General features: G+C 45.1%; 1 protein-coding gene and 1 pseudogene across 3 annotated transcripts in view; one reads left to right on the top strand and one right to left on the bottom strand.

Annotated features, from left to right (window-relative positions):
- LOC140411143 (CSC1-like protein 2) overlaps positions 1-23103 on the bottom strand; it is a 326932-nt gene that overhangs the window by 166767 nt on the left and 137062 nt on the right. For all 3 annotated transcript variants that reach the window (XM_072500210.1, XM_072500212.1, XM_072500211.1), the window contains exons 2-3: positions 19604-19787; positions 543-622 (exon numbers count right to left, since the gene is read on the bottom strand). In XM_072500210.1, coding sequence (XP_072356311.1) covers positions 543-622; positions 19604-19765 — 242 coding nt within the window. In that variant the 5' untranslated portion in view covers positions 19766-19787. The remainder of the gene's footprint in view (positions 1-542; positions 623-19603; positions 19788-23103) is intronic.
- On the top strand, positions 793-1460 carry LOC140411145 (splicing factor 3B subunit 6 pseudogene; annotated as a pseudogene).

Below are 23103 nucleotides of genomic sequence, written 5' to 3'. Positions count from 1 at the left end.
ATTAGATCACCCCTTCAACCTTCAAAACTCCGAGAGCAAATCAAGTTCTTTAAAAACGATACTGACATTTGGCATGTTGGATGCAGACAAACGTTATTCAGGTGAGTAATCCACAGCGAGGGCACAAAACCGTAAAACCTATTTAACCTTAGGACTTAATAGCTAGGCTATTCAAGTGTGAAGAAGCAGTTTTTCAAACAAAGTATAGTGATGATCTGGTTAACCTCTGTAGAAGTCTAGAAATGCTGGGTCAGCTGCAATCTTCTAGGCTAGGACTGCCAGATTCTTAGATAAGACTATAAGGGGTAGGGAAAGAATACAGGTAAAATGGAGTTGAGTTACAGGTCAGCTGTAATCTAATTGATTAGCAGAGTAGTCTTTAGGGGATAAATGGCCTTCTCCTTTCGATTCGGTGTTCTAGATACAATAAGTGTTTCCGCTGTTGACATAAAACCGGTGAAGTACAAGTATCCTTTCACTGCAAACTATAAGCAACTGAAAACGTGCCGTTAAAATATAAGAATATCATGCAAAACCATTACCTGTCAGCATCTGAGACCAGTGCAAGGCGCCCATAATCCCAGGCTACCTTCCGTAAAATGGAGAATACAAACAGCAACGCCTAAAATAAAAGAAAAAATGTTTTAATAAACCAGGTGTGCTAGCAATAACTATATTACATTCCACATTTAAAGACAGTTATAAAAAAGACAATTGATGCTGCTTCTGGAATTCATGCCGCAATAGTTCCCTCCTTAATCAAGTATCAGAAGGGGGTATTTCCGGTGCGCTGGCGGCTGGTTCCGGTCCTATTCTCGGCTTCTTGTTTCTGGAAGAGTCGCGATGGCGATGCAAGCGGCGAAAGGGGCGAACATTTGTTTGCCTCCAGAAGTAAATAGCATATTGTATATACGAAACTTGCCGTACAAAATAACTGCAGAAGAAATGTATGATATATTTGGGAAATATGGACCAATCAGGCAAATCAGAGTAGGAAATACACCCGAGACAAGAGGAACTGCATATGTAGTGTATGAAGATATTTTTGATGCCAAGAATGCTTGTGACCACTTATCTGGATTCAATGTGTGCATCAGATACCTTGTAGTTTTATACTACAATGCAAACAGGGCTTTCCAAAAGATGGATACAAAGAAAAAGGAAGAGCAACTTAAAATTCTCAAAGAAAAGTATGGAATTAATACTGAAACAAAATGAATTATTCGTTGGCTTTCATTTTTTAATTTTGCATTGTAAATACTGTTGAAAGAGCTTTGAATATTTCAAAGTAAGTCAGCAATTTGGATAAATCTCACCAAGTTTAAGAAACCCATTTGTTTAGAATAACAATATGGGTGGTTATTGTTTAAAATATTAGTGCCATTTATTTTGGCTTTATCAACTATAGTGCAAACTCCAAAATGTCAAGTCTGTATAACTGTGTTCTTGCTGATTTAAAGCGTAACATAATTTTTATATTTGTAAATACTTTTAATAGGCTGTACAACAGTTACCATTTGGTAATTCAAGTACTTTCCTTTTTTCACTGTCAAATGTGTGCACACGTGTATTCAAACTTGTTTATGTACTTGAAACTGTAAAATGGTTTGACATTGAGAAAAAAAAAATCAAGTATCAGAATGCACATTTTCTCCAGACTGAAGATTGGCAAGACCATACATGAAGTACAGTTTTAGTCACTGAACATTTGGAAAAGACACGGAGACACTGGACAGTAACTACTGGCCAACTCTCTCGTATGTAGCAGGTGTCACACAGTTCGAACAAACAAAGAACAAAGAAATGTACAGCACAGGAACAGGCCCTTCGGCCCTCCAAGCCCGTGCCGACCATGCTGCCCGACTAAACTACAATCTTCTACACTTCCTGGGTCCGTATCCCTCTATTCCCATCCTATTCATATATTTGTCAAGATGCCCCTTAAATGTCCCTATCGTCCCTGCTTCCACTACTTCCTCCGGTAGCGAGTTCCAGGCACCCAATACCCTCTGCGTAAAAAACTTGCCTCGTACATCTACTCTAAACCTTGCCCCTCTCACCTTAAACCTATGCCCCCTAGTAATTGACCCCTCTACCCTGGGGAAAAGCCTCTGACTATCCACTCTGTCTATGCCCCTCATAATTTTGTATACCTCTATCAGGTCGCCCCTCAACCTCCTTCGTTCCAGTGAGAACAAACCGAGTTTATTCAACCGCTCCTCATAGCTAATGCCCTCCATACCAGGCAACATTCTGGTAAATCTCTTCTGCACCCTCTCTAAAGCCTCCACATCCTTCTGGTAGTGTGGCGACCAGAATTGAACACTATACTCCAAGTGTGGCCTAACTAAGGTTCTATACAGCTGCAACATGACTTGCCAATTCTTATACTCAATGCCCCGGCCAATGAAGGCAAGCATGCCGTATGCTTCTTGACTACCTTCTCCACCTGTGTTGCCCCTTTCAATGACCTGTGGACCTGTACTCCTAGATCTCTTTGACTTTCAATACTCGAGGGTTCTACCATTCACTGTATATTCCCTACCTGCATTAGACCTTCCAAAATGCATTACCTCACATTTGTCCGGATTAAACTCCATCTGCCATCTCTCCGCCCAAGTCTCCAGACAATCTAAATCCTGCTGTATCCTCATCGCTATCTGCAATTCCACCAACCTTTGTGTCGTCTGCAAACTTACTAATCAGACCAGTTACATTTTCCTCCAAATCATTTATATATACTACAAAGAGCAAAGGTCCCAGCACTGATCCCTGTGGAACACCACTGGTCACAGCCCTCCAATTAGAAAAGCATCCCTCCATCGCTACTCTCTGCCTTCTATGGCCTAGCCAGTTCTGTATCCACCTTGCCAGCTCACCCCGATCCCATGTGACTTCACCTTTTGTACTAGTCTACCATGAGGGACCTTGTCAAAGGCCTTACTGAAGTCCATATAGACAACATCTACTGCCCTACCTGCATCAATCATCTTAGTGACCTCCTCGACCTCAAGATCTCTCATATGTCACTGCAACTTAATTGTCCTAGGAATTGCTGTCGTTATTTACAACAATTGTTCAATATGCTGATGGAATGCATTTTATAGTGTACGTGGTACGGTAAATAAAGGTAAAGTTGCCATAGTCCCAGATGACCATAGGCTGCTTTCCCCTTTGAGGGGGAAAATTGACTGGTGGTGGTTTAACCTGAGGGTCACCACACCTCAGGCAAAGGAGCGGTTAAGAAGGCGGAGCCTTCATGAATAACCTCAGCCGGTACAGGAATTGAACCCACACTGCTGGCCTTGCTTTGTGTCACAAACCAGCTGCTGAGCCAAGTGAGCTAAACCATTTTAAGGAACATCTTGAAGGAAGAGAGGTGGAGTAGTTTAAGGAGGATATTCTCAAGCTTAGTCTAGACAGTAGAAGGTACCAATGCTAATGGGATATTGGCTTAAAATGTTATATTTGTACCCTTCCTACAACACCGTGCTATGCACCAAGCCAGGAAACCTTGTACCCTGACTGTATATGATACAATGTAGTAGTTGATGAGTTTCACCAAGTGGCTTGGGCTGTGGGAACCCTGGCAAATGAATACAGAGAATGTAAGAGTAGAATTTGCACTGCTGCGCTCATTCAATCAGTAAGAATAAACAACAACACCTCCTCCACAATAGTCCTCAATACCGGGGCCCCGCAAGGCTGCGTACTTAACCCCCTGCTGTACTCCCTGTACACACACGACTGCGTGGCAAAATTTGGTTCCAACTACATCTATAGGTTTGCTGACGATACGACCATAGTGGCCCAGATGTCGAATAAAGACAAAGTCAGAATACAGGAGGGAGATAGAGAACCTAGTGGAGTGGTGCAGTGACAACAATCTATCCCTCAATGCCAGCCAAACAAAGACTTCGAAGCAAAGTACTGTACACACCTCTGTCAGCATCAACAGGGCAGAGGTAGAGATGGTTAGCAGTTTCAAATTCCTAGGGATACACACCTCCAAAAATCTGTCCTGGTCCACCCACGTCAATGCTACCACCAAGAAAGCACAATAGCGCCTATACTTCCCCAGAAAACTAAGGAAATTCGGCATTTCCACATTAACACAGCCAAGTCAGTCACATGAACCTGCCTCCCATTCATTGACTCCATCTTCACCTCCTGCTGCCTGGGGAAAGTACAGTAGGGACTGTAAATAATCAAAGACCCCTCCCACCCGGCTTACTCACTCTTCCAACTTCTTCCATCGGGCAGGAGATACAGAAGTTTGAGAACACGCACAAACAGACTCAAAAACAGCTTATTCCCCGCTGCTCCCAGACTCCTAAATGATCCTCTTATGGACTGACCTCATTAACACTACACCCCTGTATGCTTCACCCCATGCCGGTGTTATGTAGTTACATTGTGTACCTTGTGTTGCCCTATTATGTATCTTCTTTTATTTCCTTTTCTTTTCATGTACTTAATGATCTGTTGAGCTGCTCGCAGAAAAATACTTTTCACTGTACCACGGTACACGTGACAATAAACAAATAAACTGTCGTGTTACAGCCTAACTTTTGTTTGTCCTACCAATGGTGGGGTTGACCATGCTCCAGGTGTGCAACTTGCCTGGAAGATCAGTCTCTGGCAATGGGTCAGAAATTAGATTCACAACTTGAAAACATTCTCCTAGTTCAATGGTAGTAATGGTGATAGGCTGGACCATCTTCCATAGTGTGGTGACTGATATTGATCAAGTCAGTGATTGGGAAACGGTCTTCTTGTTGTCATTCGAGTGGATCTACCAACAGGCTGCAGGAAGAAAACCCATGATGGTGCCAAGAGAAAGGGGAGGCAGGGGAAGGTGATCACTAAAAAGAAAGAAATATGCCAGACTCTTTAGCATTTCCTTATCTTTTTCTAGTATAGCTGGATCTTTAGACATAACAAGCAATAATGACCTGGAACATTCGGCCTGAGGGTTGTGGAAGCAGAGATGATCAATGATTTTAAATGGAAATTGATCAGTCAGTTGAGGGAAATAAACATGCAGATAAAGCAGGGAAATGGGACTGCAAATTGCTCCATGGGGAGATTGAAAGGACCCAATGGGCTGAATGGCCTCCTTCTGTGCCATTTTGACTCCATGATTCATCAGCCTCTCCAACACTTTGTTGTGACGCCAAGCTTTCAACTGCATTATGTTGCAACGCTATTTTTAATTTGCCCCTTCAATTTACTACAGGACGAGACAAAATTCTGCTCCACAGGTCTCGGTCCCGCTCTACAAAAATGTAGCATTTTCTACATTTATATTTCCATATGGTTATAAGGCACTGTCTAACCTCAAAACTAGTTTTGTTGTGCCTTTACACTTGGCAGGAAGCTTGTAAAGCTCCGAGTAACCATGGTCAGACACAAGGTAATATAATGGCATTCGAGTGGAGCACGGAATCAGCTGGAAGAGCATGTTGTTTAAGGCTATGGTCTCCGATTAAAAGTCATTCTTTGCAAAACTTGTGGTTAAAGACGAGGCTAGCAAAGAGGCAACTTTTCGCATGGCGAAACAGAGACCATTCACCAATGACAAAGTTATCAAGGAGGCTATGATAGCTGTTGTTGGCATTTTGTTCAAAGACATTAAAAACAAAGATGAAATTATGACAGCCATCAAGAGCATGCCACTTGGCACTTTAACAGTAGCCAGAAGGGTGGATTCGTTGTCCGAGGTATTACCTCAGCAAATACACCAAGACTCATCAGGCTGTGAATGTTTTTTACTGCAGTTTGATGAATCAATACACATGACAGATATGGCCCAGCTGATGGCATCCAGCTGATGGCAACCAAAGACTCAAACAACAAAGGAGAACTTTCTCAACCTTCTGCCATTCACAGAGGACAAGAGGCTAGGTTGTCTACAATGAATTCAAAAAATTCCGACCAAGAAACTGGTTCAATGGTGCACCGTCAATGCTGGGTGTCAATGCATGTTTTTTTGCACTTTGCAGAAATTGGTATCCACCAACAAGAGCTAGTGAGCAAGATTATTGATTTTCTCATGTAATGACAGTTGTTAAGATCATCAACTCAATTTGTGCCAGAACCCTGCAACGTGGCTTTTTCAAATTGTTACTTGATGAGTTTGATGCCACCTATGGTGAGCTAATCCTTCATGCAGATGTGGTTAAGTCAAGGCAAAGTCTTCCAGAGATTGTCACCTTTCTTCAATCAAGAATGAGGTGAACAGCGAGCTGTCAAATAACCCGTGGTTGCTAGACTTGGTATTTCTTACGGACATAAAAGTGTGAAACTGAATTAGCTGAATCATGGACTGCAGAGGAAGGACAGAGACTTGTCACACATGATCAGAGTAAGAAGTCTTACAACACCAGGTTAAAGTCCAACAGGTTTATTTCAAATCACCTTTTTAACTTGGCCTGAGTATTATAGACGTCACTCGTCAATGTGGTGGTTATCTCCAGCTAGCCACAACAAGCGGCACACAGATGTTACATGGGAAGAGTAAAGAGTCGTGGTGTCTCCGGGTGGGGTTGACCTCAATTGGGCTTCCTCAAATTCTTCCGGAGACACATGGTGATGTTGATATGTTACATACGATTACCTATCGCTAAACATATGCATAATGTCTAACGTATGGGAGATCGTCAATCTTGAAAGTCCTTGGGCCTATATTCAGGAAATTGAGGAGGGAGTTAAGGTTGAGCCACTTGCCTAGAGTGCCCATCACGAAGCCGAAATGCTTCACAACCGAACCACCAGTCAAGTTCTTAATTTCCAATACCACATGTCGATATTTGAGCATTTTAACTTGCCAGGCCTTCTCTAAAGACATGTTGTTGTCCTCATAGCAGATTGTGACATCCACTACCGCTGCCTTCTGTTCTTTTTTGAAGATGATATCGGGCTTCCATAAGGAGCCCCTGGGCCAAAACCCACGGTTCTAGGTAGGAAGTCTAACCGTATTTGGATATGTGCATGCGTAGACGGTCCAGAATCTTGTTGTGCCTTTTGATTCTGGCCATCTCCACAAATGGACACCATCCAGAAATACGTGCGAGTGTTTCTTTCGACACATCGCACCTTCAAGTTTTTATTGCGTTTGGCCACCCCCTTGACAGGGTTGTCCATGTTGGGTAAAGGTTAGCAAAAGGTTATTAATAAGACGATGAGACTTGATGTGAAAAAATGATTTTATCCAAGTGCTGGAGATTTTATCGTCACAATAGTATGCTATGCCAGAACCCTGGCTGATCAGAGTTCTCCATTTTTTGAACTCCCACTCCCTCCAGGCCGCATATCAATTCGTCGGCTTATCGTTGGGCCGGACTTGGTCTCTATCAAAGGGTAATGCGCCATGACTAGATTCTCAGGGTCTTCACCATCCTGGCTGTCCAATATGTTTGGAAGGAAGTCGTCAATTTCCTTCAGGACCTGGGAGTGTACCTAGTCGCTCAATGGTTTCGGCGTTGTTTTGAGCCCGGAACTGGAAAGATGCCCTGATAACTTTGTCGGTGGACATCTCAAGTCCGACGCGTTTGCGAATAATCGCGGCTGGAATCTGAACTTCCAATTTTGGTATACCCAACCCCTGTTTGAATATAGGAGTCCGTTGGTTATGTGCGGTGGGAGGTGCAGGATTTCCTGCTTAGATTTCCGGATCATAAAGTCCAGGTTGCGGAGTGTGTTCTGCGACACCTTGGCAAGAATTAAATGAAAATAAGTCCTGGGAATGATATGCGTCCGGAGGATCTCAATTTTTTGTGCGGGTCAGAGAGCAGCGGCCTGTAATGAAGTAATCCAGGCTTTGATTTTTTTCAGGCCACTCACCTTCCGTAACGCCTGCCCATGGATCTATACAGGCACCCAGGTACTTTTCAGTATCCCCTGGGGGAAGGGGGGGGGGGGGGGGGGGGGGGGGGGGGGGGGAATGTAGGCGAGTCTGTCCTTCCCAAGTTTCCAGTTTTCGTAGTGATTGTAGAGAAAGGTCTTTGACTTACTTGTTAAGTAAAATCCCTTCGTTTTGGAGGTGTTGACACTCAACCCCGTGTATGTACAAAAGGACTGGAGTAGCTTGAGATTAGTCTTCAGCCCTGCGTGCGAATCACTCAGGAGGACAATATCATCTGCAAAAACCAACGGCGAGCAGTTGATTTTCCTGCCGCCAATCTGCATGGCGACCCCCGAGTTGGTTTTCTCCAAGGAACAGATCAACGGGTCCAAGGCTATGTTGAAAAGTATGGGTGAGAGCGGGTCACCTTGTTTGACGCCTCTCTCGATTTTAATTTCTCCTGTCTTGGTTTTGTTGCTCTCAATGATGGTGGTGTTATTGGTGTATAAATCGGTAACAATTTTTTTGAATTCTTTGGGAAGTCGCATTCGTTGCAATGCTTTTATAATGTGTTGGTGCCCAAACGAGTTGAACGCCTTTGCCAAGTCGATGATGACAACTGCGAGGCCCTGCTGGCTTTTCTTAGCACCCTTGATGATATTTTCCAGGACTGCGATGTTTTCGTTGCAGCCTGGGGTTGCTGCCAGGAAGCCTTTCTGTCATGGGTTTATCCAAACAGCCTCACTGAGGCATTTCGCCATGATTTTCATAAATAAGCGAAGCAAAGGGCCGATGGTAATGAGTCTCCAGTTATCAATATCCTTAAGGCGTTCCTGATCCTCGCACTTCGGGATCAGGACCGTTCGGCTCTTTTTGAATGCATCGGGTATTGTCGTAGATTTCAACCATAGGGAGCAGAGCCGGGGTAGTCTGGAGTCTTCCTCCTCATGAATTCTCTGGACATCGTCCAGATTAATTCCATCAGGGCGGGGCGCGCTCTTCTCATTTATGCCCTTAATCGCCTTTGTAACCTCTTCCTCCACTATTGGTTGCATCAGCTCGCCCACGTCATAGCTGCCATTGTATGTGGCGAACTCGCTCAAATTCGCCATATTGTTTGATTTTAACAGTTTGTCTCAAAAACTCTGTTCAAATTCCTTTTTTGATGTTGATGATGGGGCACCCATAATTTGTCTTGCCAGCTGGCGCCGGTTGTTCTTATAAAGCAACTGCATTGCCCTAAAGACGGATTTTTGGGCAGCAAATCTTCTGCACACGCCGTTGTTGGTGTCAGGGTCCTTTCTCTCGTCCAGTAACTGCTCTGCTTTAGAGAGCTGTTCATTGAAGTCCCGATGACGTGGGACAGCGGTCAGAGGTCGTTGCCTTCTCTCTGGACGTGGAATTGGCATAGTAGGGTTGCTCGCCTCCCTCTCAGGATCGGGTTCTGGTAAATCTTCCGAGAGATTGCCCGCAGATGTTACTTGGGCCTCCGGCGGGATCTTCTGCAATATTCTGCGTTTGTCCGACACTTGGGGAGCAGACTTGGTTTTTAGGACGGCAGCAATCTCCTTATTGATATACCGACATCCCTGGAATCAATAAAGGGCTGGTTTAGCACAGGGCCAAATAGTTGGCTTTTAAAGCAGATCAAGGCAGGCCAGCAGCGCGGGTTCAATTCCCGTACCAGCCTCCCCGAACAGGCGCCGGAATATGGCGACTAGGGGCTTTTCACAGTAACTTCATTTGAAGCCTACTTGTGACAATAAGCGATTTTCATTTCATTTTCATTTCATTTCTTTACAAGGTCTCTCAGGCGTGCAACCTCCTCCTCGGACCACTTGTAGTCTCTCCTCCCTGGCTTGGAAGTGGCTTTAGATGGGCCGAGCCTTTGCTCCTTCCGGAGAGCAGGATGCTCATATCTTTCGTGTTGCCCGAGCCCACTTTGGGTGGAGAACCTCTTCTCGCATAAGCTGTAACCAAAGGCACCTGTAGAAACCGGTTGTCTCATTCCTCTGCATTTCACAAAGTGGCAGGCGATGGAGTGATATTCGCTTGTTTTGCCGCATTTCGAGCACTCGGTCCGGGTGTTTTTCACCTGGTGGTCTTTTGCCATATGACTGTGGAACAGTCCTATGTTGGAGAGGAGGGCGTTACAGAGCGTGCATGGGATAATGGATTGTTACATGCTATCACGACCTCTTCAATATAGGTGGTCGAATCGGCTGTTTCATCGATTGTTGTTACAATGCCCAGGTTGTATTCCGATCTGGTTACGAGATTTCCCCTTATATGCTCTTTTTTGGAGAAAATCTGAGTTGTCAGAGTGGCCAATTGTTCCGTCGGGTGCGACATCCGCAAGGTTACTTCTACAACAGTATTGGTATCATCGACTACTAGGGATGCTGTTCTTTTTGGTCTGGCACCCGGATCGCGGTCCCAGTAGGGAAGGAGTATTTGTCTAATAGGTCTCGCTGCCTCTTCTACAGTTTGAGTTGAGGCAGACGATGTCGTCAGCTTAATAGGCTGTGAACAAATGGGGCATCGGTATTTGGCGCAGGGCACTGCCGCATCTGCTGGGAGGTGTTTTCTCCGGGACGCATCCCAACTGGTCTGGTCTATCAAAGATAGATTTTCCATAATATATCTTTTTTCTCAGGGGGATATCAATTGATATCCAATCTACGCAGATCACGGCCGTCTCACGATTTTTCGACGTTTAGTCCCTCAGCAGTTCGATATTAACTACTGAGTTTACCAGCGGGGCCGACAAGGAGGCACGGCATTCAATGTGGTGATAAAATCGCGTTAAAACACCACAATGTAACTATCCAGATTTGACTTGCCTGGGAGACCCGTCCAAGAGAGTCATCGTTACTCCCGCCATTTACCCGCGCTTCATTGAATCTCTTCACTTTGACATTAGATTGGTTCAGCTCCTGTACAGGGCCCCGGTGGGAAGTGTGATTACAAATAGGCAACGATCTGACTACTTCCGACTATATAGGGGTACAAGACAGGGATGTCCACGGTCCCCGTTACTGTTTGCGTTGGCAATTGAGCCACTGGCCATAGCGCTGAGGGGCTCTAGGAAGTGGAGGGGGGTACTTAGAGGAGGAGAAGAGCATCGGGTGTCATTATACGCGGATGATTTGTTGTTGTATGTCGTGGACCCAGTGGAGGGGATGCCTGAGATAATGCAGACACTCAGGGAGTTTGGAGAATTTTCAGGATATAAATTGAATATGGGGAAGAGTGAACTGTTTGTGATGCACCCCGGGGAACAGGGCAGGGGAATAGATGATTTACCGTTGAGGAGGGTAACAAGGGATTTCCGGTATTTAGGGATCCAGGTGGCCAGGAACTGGGGAACCTTGCATAAGCTTAACCTGGCACGACTGGTAGAGCAGATGGAAGATGACTTTAGGAGGTGGGACATGGCGCCCCTGTCATTGGCGGGCAAGGTGCAGGCGGTTAAAATGGTGGTCCTTCCGAGGTTTCTTTTTGTGTTCCAGTGCCTCCCTGTACTGATTACAAAGGCCTTTTTTAAGAAGGTGGACAAGAGTATTATGATCTTTGTGTGGGCTGGAAAGACCCCAAGAGTAAAGAGGGGGTTCCTGCAGCGCAGTAGGGACAGAGGGGGACTGGCACTGCCGAGTCTAAGTGATTATTATTGGGCCGCCAACGTGTCAATGATATGTAAGTGGATGAGGGAAGGGGAAGGAGCGGCGTGGAAAAGACTGGAGATGGCGTCCTGTAGGGGAACTAGCCTAAAAGCACTGGCGACGGCGCCGTTACCGTTCTCCCCGAAAAAGTACACCACAAACCCAGTGGTGGTGGCAACTGAAAGTTTGGGGGCAGTGGAGACGACAGAAGGGAGTGACGGGTGCCTCAGTGTGGTCCCCGATAAGGAACAACCATAGGTTCGTCCCGGGAAGGATAGGTGGGGGATTTAAATCTTGGCAGCAAGCAGGAATTGCGAAATTGAAGGATTTGTTCTTAGACGGGACGTTCGCGAGTCTGGGAGCACTGACAGAAAAATATGGGTTGCCACCTGGGAATGCATTTCGCTACATGCAAGTGAGGGCATTTGTGAGGCAACAGGCGAGGGAATTTCCACAGCTCCCAGCGCAAGAGATCCAGGACAGAGTGATTTCGGGGGCATGGGTGGGTGATGGCAGGGTGTCAAATATATATAGGGAAATGAGAGACGAGGGGGAGACGATGGTAGAGGAGCTGAAGGGAAAATGGGAGGAGGAGCTGGGGAAGAGATTGAGGAGGGGCTGTGGGCAGATGCCCTAAGTAGGGTAAACTCTTCGTCCTAGTGTGCCAGGCTCAGCCTGATACAATTCAAGGTTCTACACAGGGCGCATATGACTGGAGCAAGGCTGAGTAGATTTTTTGGAGTGGAGGATAGGTGCGGGAGATGCGCGGGAAGCCCGGTGAACCACACCCACATGTTTTGGTCATGTCCGGTATTGCATGGGTTCTGGGTGGGTGTGGCAAAAGTGATTTCAAAGGTGGTGGGGGTCCAGGTCGAACCAGGCTGGGGGTTGGCTATATTCGGGGTTGCAGATGAGTCGGGAGTGCAGGAGGCGAGAGAGGCCGATGTTTTGGCCTTTGCGTCCCTAGTAGCCCGGCGAAGGATTCTACTTATGTGGAAAGAAGCTAAGCCCCCGGGCGTGGAGGCCTGGATAAACGACATGGCAGGGTTCATAAAATTGGAGCGGATGAAGTACGCACTAAGAGGTTCGGCTCAAGGGTTCACCAGGCGGTGGCAACCGTTCCTCGACTATCTCGCAGAGCGATAAGGGAAAATAGGAAAGGTAGCAGCAACAACCCGGGGGGGGGGGACTCATTTGGGTCCTCAGGGTTTTTTATTTAATGTGTGTGTTTATATATTAGTTATTTATATTAGATTTTACGAAGTTACTATTTTAGTTACTATTTCTGTTGTTTCTTATTTTGTTGTTGGCAGTTGCCGTTAGCATATTATTTATTTCAAAAACGATCAATGTATATATTATTACAAAGTTGTAAAATGGGAAATTTTTGTTTTTTGTTTGATCGAAAAACTTTAATAAAATATATATTTTTAAAAAGCAAGCCTGCTGTGTATTGTTAATGCTTATTGTGTTCAAGTCCAAAGTTGGTATCAATGTCACCATCTTTCTGAATTTGCATCAATTCTCCTAAAGGTCATTATTTCCTGAGGTTTTGTGTTGACCGTTTAATAAACAAAATATTCGTGAAAAAAACCCAGAACAACAGTAGTCCAATGATTAGGTAGCCAGCCTTGCTGATCTTGTTGTCCACATCACTAAAGCCTGGAATTATTCCCACAGTTCCTGATGAGTACAAATGAGAGGGTGTTCTGAGCTGAGAGAAGTGTGTGAAGGTGGAGTGCATTTTACTTTGCTACAATGCTTAGAAAGCCAGCAGTGCAGAGATGGGAGTATTGCAGTTCAAGCTGAAACCAGACCAAATTCCGTTACCTGGGGTTCCAAATAGCCCATGGTTGGACATGGATCCACAAGTGGAACCTGACAAGTCTGGTGGAGAAAGGTAAAAGGACATGGCAGGTCTGACAGCATCTGTGGAGAGAAAAGAGAGCGAATGTTGAGAGCCTGGATGCCTCCCGTCAAAGCCCAGACTCAAAACGTTAGCTCCCTTCTCTCTCCACAGATGCTGTTAGACCTGCTGAGATTGTCCAGTATTTTCTGTTTTTGTTTCAGATTCCGGTATCCATAGTAATTTGCTTTTATACTAATCATGGCGTTTGTTTGGGGGTGGAGGGGGAGCCCAATGATTAAGAAGGTGGTCCTGCAAAGTAGGCTAAATAGAACAAAACAAAGAAAAGTACAGTACAGCACAGGAACAGGCCCTTCGGCCCTCCAAGCCTGCACCGACCATGCTGCCCGTCTAAACTAAAATCTTCTACACTTCCTGGTTCCGTATCCCTCTATTCCCATCCTATTCATGTATTTGTCAAGATGCCCCCTGCTTCCACCATCTCCTCCGGCAGCGAGTTCCAGGCACCAACTACCCTCTGTGTAAAAAAACTTGCCTCGCACATCTCCTCCAAACCCTGTCACTCGCACCTTAAACCTATGCCCCCTAGTAATTGACTCCTCTACCCTGGGAAAAAGTCTCTGACTATCCACTCTTTATGCCCCTCACAATTTTGTAGACCTCTATCAGGTCGCCCCTCAACCTTCTTCGTTCCAGTGAGAACAAACCAAGTTTATTCAACCTCTCCTCATAGCTAATGCCCTCCATACCAGGCAACATCCTGGTAAATCTCTTCTGCACCCTCTCTAAAGCTTCCACATCTTTCTGGTAGTGTGGCGACCAGAATTGAACACAATACTCCAAATGTGGCCTAACTAAGGTTCTATACAGCTGCAACATGACTTGCCAATTTTTATACTCAATGCCCCGGCCAAAGAAGGCAAGCATGCCGTATGCCTTCTTGACTATCTTCTCCACCTGTGTTGCCCCTTTCAGTGATCTGTGGACCTGTACACCTAGATCTCTGACTTTCAATACTCTTGAGGGTTCTAACATTCACTGTATATTCCCTACCTGAATTAGACCTTCCAAAATGCATCATCTCACATTTGTCCGAATTAAACTCAATCTGCCATCTCTCCGCCCAAGTCTCCAAATGATCTAAATCCTGCGACAGTATCCTCGGACAGTCCTCATCGCTATCCGCAATTCCACCAACCTTTGTGTTGTCTGCAAACTTACTAATCAGACCAGTTACATTTTCCTCCAAATCATTTATATATACTACGAACAGCAAAGGTCCCAGCACTGATCCCTGCGGAACCCCAACCTCGGGCAGCCACCACAAAGTAAAAGGGATGGGTGAAGGAACCGGAAATTGAGTGGTTGAAGATGGAGGAGGGTACCTGTGCTGGGATGTCACTGAGTGTTAGCCACAACCACAATCCCCTTTCTCCTTCCTTCCTCTTCCTCCAACCCACCCCCGGCAGATACACAAAAAGTGCAGTGATAGTAGCCATGCTCCGACGTGGAATCAAATGAAGAGGACTAACCAAAATGTCCACCTTGGCCCCCAACTGCAATAATCACAGGTTCACTCCCACAACAATGGACACCTCCTTCAAAAGGTGGAGGCAGGACAAGGGGACACTGATGGTTAGGGACATGTACATGGACAGTAGAGTCTCGACTCTGGGGGAACTGAAAGAAAAGTTCCAGTTCCCGAGGGGGAATGAACTGACATACATACAGTACACATACACCCACCCACACAGAGTAATCCACAGTGACACACACACACCCACAGACAAACCCATCCACCCCCACCGCCACATGCACACACCACACGCACACACACTAATCCAGTGCCATGCACATGCGTGCACACACACTAATCCAGTGCCACGCACATGCGCGCACTCACACGCACAGTAATCCACAGCGCCACACGCACACAGTAATCCACAGCGCCACACGCACAGTAATCCACAGCGCCACACGCACAGTAATCCACAGCGCCACAGGCACACAGTAATCCACAGCGCCACACGCACAGTAATCCACAGCGCCACAGGCACACAGTAATCCACAGTGCCATACGCACAGTAATACACAGCGCCACACGCACAGTAATCCACAGCGCCACACGCACAGTAATCCACAGCGCCACACGCAGTAATCCACAGCGCCACGCGCACACAGTAATCCACAGCGCCACGCGCACACAGTAATCCACAGCGCCACGCGCACACAGTAATCCACAGCGCCACACGCTCAGTAATCCACAGCGCCACGCACAGTAATCCACAGCGCCACGCGCACACAGTAATCCACAGCGCCACGCGCACACAGTAATCCACAGCGCCACGCGCACACAGTAATCCACAGCGCCACGCGCACACAGTAATCCACAGCGCCACACGCTCAGTAATCCACAGCGCCACGCACAGTAATCCACAGCGCCACACGCACACAGTAATCCACAGTGCCATACGCACACAGTAATCCACAGCGCCACAATCGCACAGTAATCCACAGCGCCACACGCGCACAGTAATCCACAGCGCCACACGCACACAGTAATCCACAGCGCCACACGCACTGTAATCCACAGCGCCACACACACTGTAATCCACAGCGCCACACGCACAGTAATCCACAGCGCCACACGCACAGTAATCCACAGCGCCACACGCACAGTAATCCACAGCGCCACGCGCACACGGTAAACCACAGCGCCACACGCACACAGTTACCCACACGCACACAGTAATCCACAGCGCCACACACAGTAATCCACAGTGCCACAGGCACACACTAATCCACAGCACCATACGCACAGTAATCCACAGCGCCACACGCACAGTAATCCACAGCGCCACACGCACAGTAACCCACAGCGCCACGCGCACAGTAATCCACAGCGCCACACGCACACAGTAATCCACAGCGCCACACGCACAGTAATCCACAGCGCCACACGCACAGTAATCCACAGCGCCACACGCACAGTAATCCACAGCGCCACACGCACAGTAATCCACAGCGCCACACGCACAGTAATCCACAGCGCCACACGCACAGCAATCCACAGCGCCACATGCGCACAGTAATCCACAGCGCCACACGCACAGTAATCCACAGCGCCACACGCACAGTAATCCACAGCGCTACACGCACAGTAATCCACAGCGCCACACGCACAGTAATCCACAGCGCCACGCGCACACGGTAATCCACAGCGCCACGCGCACAGTAATCCACAGCGCCACACGCACAGTAATCCACAGCGCCACACGCACAGTAATCAACAGCACCACGCCCACAGTAATCCACAGCACCACGCACACACAGTAATCCACAGCGCCACACGCACAGCAATCCACAGCGCCACATGCACACAGTAATCCACAGCGCCACACGCACAGTAATCCACAGCGCCACACGCACAGTAATCCACAGCGCCACACGCACAAAGTAATCCACAGCGCCACACACTAATCCACAGCGCCACACGCACAGTAATCCACAGCGCCACACGCACAGTAATCCACAGCGCCACACACTAATCCACAGCGCCACACGCACACAGTAATCCACAGCGCCACACGCACAGTAATCCACAGCGCCACGCATACAGTAATCCACAGCACCACGCACACACACTAATCCACAGCGCCACGCACACACACTAATCCACAGGCCATGCACACACACTAATCCGCAGCGCCACGCAGACAGTAATCCACGGCGCCACGCACACACTAATCCACAGTGCCATGCACACACACTAATCCACAGGCCATGCACACACACTAATCCACAGTGCCACGCACACACACTAATCCACAGTGCCACACGCACACACTAATCCACAGTGCCCCACACACACGTACAAACAAAACCACAGCGCCACGCGCACACAAAACCACAGCTGCACGAGCACATGCAGATGACCGGTTTGCTGGCAAATGAACATCTGAACCACAATGTACATAAACTATTGCAAATACATGTCTTGGCCATATCTGGCTATGTAAAATTTGCAAGCCAAGTATTCTCATTAAGGGGGGGGGGTTATTGGTACAGTTGTCTGTTGGAAGTTTTTATTTTGTTGATATATGTGCTAGTTTGGTTTTGGTTTGCAAATTCTTGATTCAAAATATTAAAAGCTCAATAAAAACATTTTAAAAAAAAAGGCAGTAGTTCTGCAAGCAGTTTGAAGTATGACCCTACCACCCCCACCGTTCTGACACCCCCCAACACCTCTCCGACTCCCACCCACACAATAAAATTCTGATAGCCAACCTGCCCCCAGCTTGGACAAATAAAATCTGCCCCAACAGAGACCACATGCACTTTGCAAATCGGGCAAACATCAATCATAAGGATGCCAATAACTTCGGGTTGGATATTTGAACATAGAAATCCTGTACTGTGTGTCTCTTACAGTTGGCTAGCCAAAAATCAGACTTAATCTTCCTCTAGCAGAAAGTCAAGAGTAAACCCGAATCATAAAGGTTCATTTGGGTCTTGTACTGAAAAGTGACCAGAAACTCTGGAACTGTAATGTACCTTAAAGCCTTCAGGAGGAGACAGGAGAGGAGAAACAGGAAAAAATATAAAAACAAATGCTGACCATAAATGGTCCATTATATACCTCAGTGTACACCATCCATGGATTATATATCCCAGGGCTCTATATCCCAGTAGTACAGGCCTGATTTTTAAATAACTTGTTCAAAACGTTATCTGCTCCAAAACACACTTCTACAATTTCAAAGCCAGGAAAATGGATAAAGTTCACAAAAAATAATTCAGTGATATGTTCGGTACAATTCAAATGTTAAATTTGAGATTTATGAACCCTAATAGCTTTTGGCATCAATGAATGAACACATTTATATTCTAAGCTCATTCTATTTGTCAGGTAGGTTTGCACTATTTGAATTCAACTGCCATCCTTAACAGCTACACAAGTATGAAATTAAAATCAGAATGACAATGTCAAATATAAGGCTTCAGTTGGATTATTTTCCTCTTTTCAAAAGGCAGATGTTCTTTTGAGAAGTTTCTATTTTTTCTTCCATTTTGACTCTTGTAGATAGAATTTTCAGTTTTGGAGAGGCCAGATTTTGTTGCAGGAGTGAATCTAGTTGTCAACTTTTAGGTTTCTTAATATTTAGTAATAACAAGTTGCTGAAAATATCATAGTGAAACAAAGTCAGTCATCTGGGATTGAAGTGAACTGGACAAGCAATCGCACATTCACTTAACGCATAAGGAGGCCTTGTGGTGGGGTCATAGCATCCCCACCTTTGAATCAGAAGCTACAGGTTCAAGTCCCACAGCAGGGCTTGGTGCTCATGGAAGCAGTGCTTATGACGTGGTTCAACAGGCTGTTTATCAACCCGGGAATTTTTTCCAACACCTCCCCACTATTTCCCAAAAAAGGCAAGTGTGTATGAAGATGCACTTTAAAAATAAAACTAACCCATCAGCATGAAAGATAGCGAAACTAGCAGCATAAGGACAGAGAAGGAGTTGGAAATTAGAGTCAGTGAACTTCATTTCTTCTGTATCTGATTTGACATAATAATAATCATTATTATTGTCACAAGTAGGCTTACATTAACACTGCAATGAAGTTACTGTGAAAATCTCCTAGTCGTCACACGATGATGCCTGTTCGGGTACACGGAGGGGGAATTCAGAATGTCGAATTCACCTAACAAGCACGTCTTTCGGCACTCGTGGGAGGAAAACGGAGCACCCGGAGGAAACCCACGCAGACACGGGGAGAACGTGAACGATGGACTAAGAAAATGAGACTGAAAATTAAATTTAGGATATTACAATTTCAAATAGCAATTAAACCCTGAAGGATTCAGATACCACACTTGTAATAGTCTATTTGCAGTGCCAGCGGGATTGTCTGACCATAAGTGTTCAAAGTGCCATCTAAAAAGGTTCTGCAAAGGACAAAGTTTAACTTTCTGGGAGTAAAATACACAAAACCAGCACCTTGCCTGAAGTAACTGTACCATTTGCACCATTACCCTCATCATTATTTTGAGAGGAACATCGGCACCAAGATATTGTGCACAAATATCTGCACCAACCAGATTAAAAGTACGGCCTTTTGAATGGCTTTTGTTTTTCCAGTAAAACAGCAGATACAATATTTGCATCAAAAAACAAAGGAGAAATGTACACAAGTACAAGTTTAACATGCCAGTCCATACATACCAAAAAGCACATAAAATCTAATGCAAGGACTGTAGGAACCCCACCAAATGGCAAGCCCTGCAACACAGTACTTCTTATCCGAGCACTGTAGCAGTAATCCTTTGTTGAATTGGAGTTAGCGGTCACAGCGGAGCTGATGGTTGTGTGGAAGTTGGAAGTCATCTTTATTTCTTCATTATTTTATCTGTAAAGTAAGAAGAAACACTGAGAATCACAGGGACTTCAATCACATAAGTCAATAGCAGAAATCAGACAGATCCATTTCCCTTTATGGCCACAAATCTATCTCTCAACGTGCTCCTGCATCGTTCGTAGTGCCGAAGGAAGCCCTTCTGTTGGATGTTTGAAGTACAAGTAAACTGACATTAATTCCAGAAAACTTCGAAGGTAGAAGGATGACAGTCGAGAGAAAGAAATTGAAATTTCTCGACCCAAAACAAGTGAAAGTGACATGATAGGCAAGTTCCATGCATAATGACAAAAGTCCTGAAGTTGACTACCTTCCTGCCTTCCATCCCATGCTGTCTTGGTCTGGTGAGAGGTACACAGTGCCTCAGAGGGGACGAAACAAAATTAAGCCCAAGAAGCTAGCGAGTACAGACGTGAATTGGTAGTGCACAATGACGTACTTAGAATGTTACTTAAGTTATTAACCACAATCTTCAGAAATGCAGTCCCGTGTGGAAAAATGTACATTTAACAAATTATTGCAATATCAGCTTCTGAGGTATCACAGTATCTTGTCGTTCATAGTTCATTTCCTGCTGTAAATAGCTGCAAAACAGGCACAGTGATACCAGCTATGAATACATTTTTAATACAACTGTCAGCTTCAAAACGACTAAGTCCACAGAGTAATGATATGGAACTTCCTCAATCAAATTCAACCGCAAGGGCTGAACGTTACTGTGGAAGTGGAAGTGTGAGTGAAGCACAAAGCCTCCATTAACCCTGTAAAATTAAGGAAATATTGCTCATCTATTAATACTAAAAATCTTTATTAGTGTCACAAGTAGGGTTATGTTAACATTGCAATGAAATTACTGTGTAAATTCCCTTGCCGCCATACTCCGGCGCCTGTTCTGGTACACGGAGGGAGAATTCAGAATGTCCAATTCGGGGCAAAGAACTGCAAAGGCAAAAAAAAAAAGCATCAACAACTCTTCAGAAATCATATTATGCACCGCTGAATTCAAAGGGAGAATGTTTGAACAGCCAATGAACTGGAAAATATACTTCTGTCAAATGACGATGTGAAATGGCAGACTGATTTTGTGTCAGGAAACACAGTGCATTGATCGGCTGACTTTGCTATAAAAAAATATTGACCATCCGTAAGCAATTATAAAATGTCCCATTTACTTGCCTTTCTTTGATATGTGTGGAATAAAACAAAAAGACAAGTTTGTTTTGTCAAGAGCTCAAGACTAAAGTAAACATCAGATATTTTACTTCAGCAGCTGGGGAAATTGAACTGGGGGCAGCACCGAGTAGGGTGCAGTACTGATTGGAAAACATTGTAGTGTCCTTCAAAAAATACAAAAGCTTCTGCATCTCATATTACTGGACACATTGCCTTTTAACACCGATACGTACTTGGCTAAACCGGCTTAGCTTGCAGACATATTCAGTGAAATGAGTAAACTAAATAAAGCTGTGGAAGTGTAAACTGCAAATCTAAAGTTCTGGGGGGAGGGGGGGGGGGGGGGGGGGGGGGGAGGAGGCTGTGGATATGTTTGAGATTATACGTTTTTACTTTGATGCAAGGAAACTATAGTTAGTGATGTATTTTACTGGTCTATGCAAGAAGCGCAATAATTATTTTACAGAACTCGCGTAGAAATAATCTGCGGCACAACTCTGGGCAGCAAATCCCTTTAATGACAATATTGTAGCTAAATTGTCGTTTAAGTTCAGTGAAATGCCACGCGAGACATTTTTACATGCCTGCTCTGATAAACCCAGCACTGCTCCTTCCTGCAGGGCTGAATATGTTCATCCCATTTCGTACAACCTACTTTCACAAAGCTAGACTTTTACCTATGGCATCTATGGAAACAAAGTAGAGAGCTGGGATAAACATTGACCATGACATGCGCATGTCGAAGATATCGCCGCAGTTTGACAGAAATGTTGTTCAGCAGCAAGCTTCACATTAAACAAAACAAAAATAATAAGTGGCTTGGTAGAGCAGAATTTGAATATTGCTGAAAAAAATGACATATTGCCAAACCTTTTCATCTTCCACACATCAGGACAAACGCAAGAAATGATAAACAATCTCAACAATTTACACTGCAAGTTGACTGAGTGGCCGAGGCATTCCCATGGAGGAAGAAACAGGGAACTACAGGATCCCCAAGCGCCCCCGCAGTTAATCCAAACAAGATGCAAGGTTTAAACATATTCCTCTTGTTTGAAGGGAAGATGTCCCCATGTACGAATGGATGTTGCTCCTGGCAAGCATAGATGAGCTAAATTGAGATGGACTGTTAAAGTAGCTATTAGCGCAGTCAGTGTTGTTCAGCAAATGCAGCCAAAAGGTAAATCACCATTAAGGGGTTTGCAAGCATAGGTTGCTCGAGTATGTCTGCACTTCTCCTATTTCAACAACTGAAGGAACATGCTGTTTGAAGACATTCTGCCTACCACACAGTTGGGCAATGTTGTGTATAAACTTTAGTGCTGCTATGATACCCTGGTATGTAGGCCACGTCAATGATTGGCTGATTAAATCAAACAGCATGTTCCTTCGGTTTATGGTAGGGGAGGAAACAACAGGCAACAATATTCAACTTCTATCGCCAGTCATGAACTCAACCTGAACTTAGGCACCAAACATTGAAGCAAACTTTGCAAAAAAAATGTTCCAGACATGGAATCATATAATTATCAGTACACAAGGTCATTTTACCTATTTGGTACAGCTGTAAAATCAAAGACTATTCGAGGCAGATTTAATAATTTTCAAAAGGAAATTGGATGAATGCTCAAAGTGAAAAATGTTCACCACTATGGGGGGGCAGTACGCCCCCCATAGCGGTGAACATTTTTCACTTTGAGCATTCATCCAATTTCCTTTTGAAAATTATTAAATCTGCCTCGAATAGTCTTTTCAAGCAGTGCAGTGCATTACAAATCCTTGTAATAATGCAAAAAGATTCTCATTAGGCCTCTGATTCTTTTTGCCAAAACCTCTGGTTATTGACCCTCCAGCCAGTGGAAATAGCTTTTCTTTATTTATTTGAATTAAATGCTTTACGATTTTGAACAACTCAATTACATCTCTCCATAACCCTCTACATCCACTACATCTTCACTCAGGCCTCAACATCTTTAAAAAAGCGTAATTCACAGGACTGGATACAATATTCCAGCTAAGAGCTAGTCATTGATTTATAACAGTTTAACAAAACGTCATTGTTTTTAAACTCTATATACTGGTTTATATAGTCAAGGACTGTGTTGGTCACCACTGATGTATATATTGTATATATCGG

Source organism: Scyliorhinus torazame, chromosome 4, assembly GCF_047496885.1.
Source record: "Scyliorhinus torazame isolate Kashiwa2021f chromosome 4, sScyTor2.1, whole genome shotgun sequence".
NCBI classification, from domain to species: domain Eukaryota; kingdom Metazoa; phylum Chordata; class Chondrichthyes; order Carcharhiniformes; family Scyliorhinidae; genus Scyliorhinus; species Scyliorhinus torazame.
Note: the sequence above shows the minus strand (reverse complement) of the source record. Positions and strands in the feature narration are given on the sequence as shown.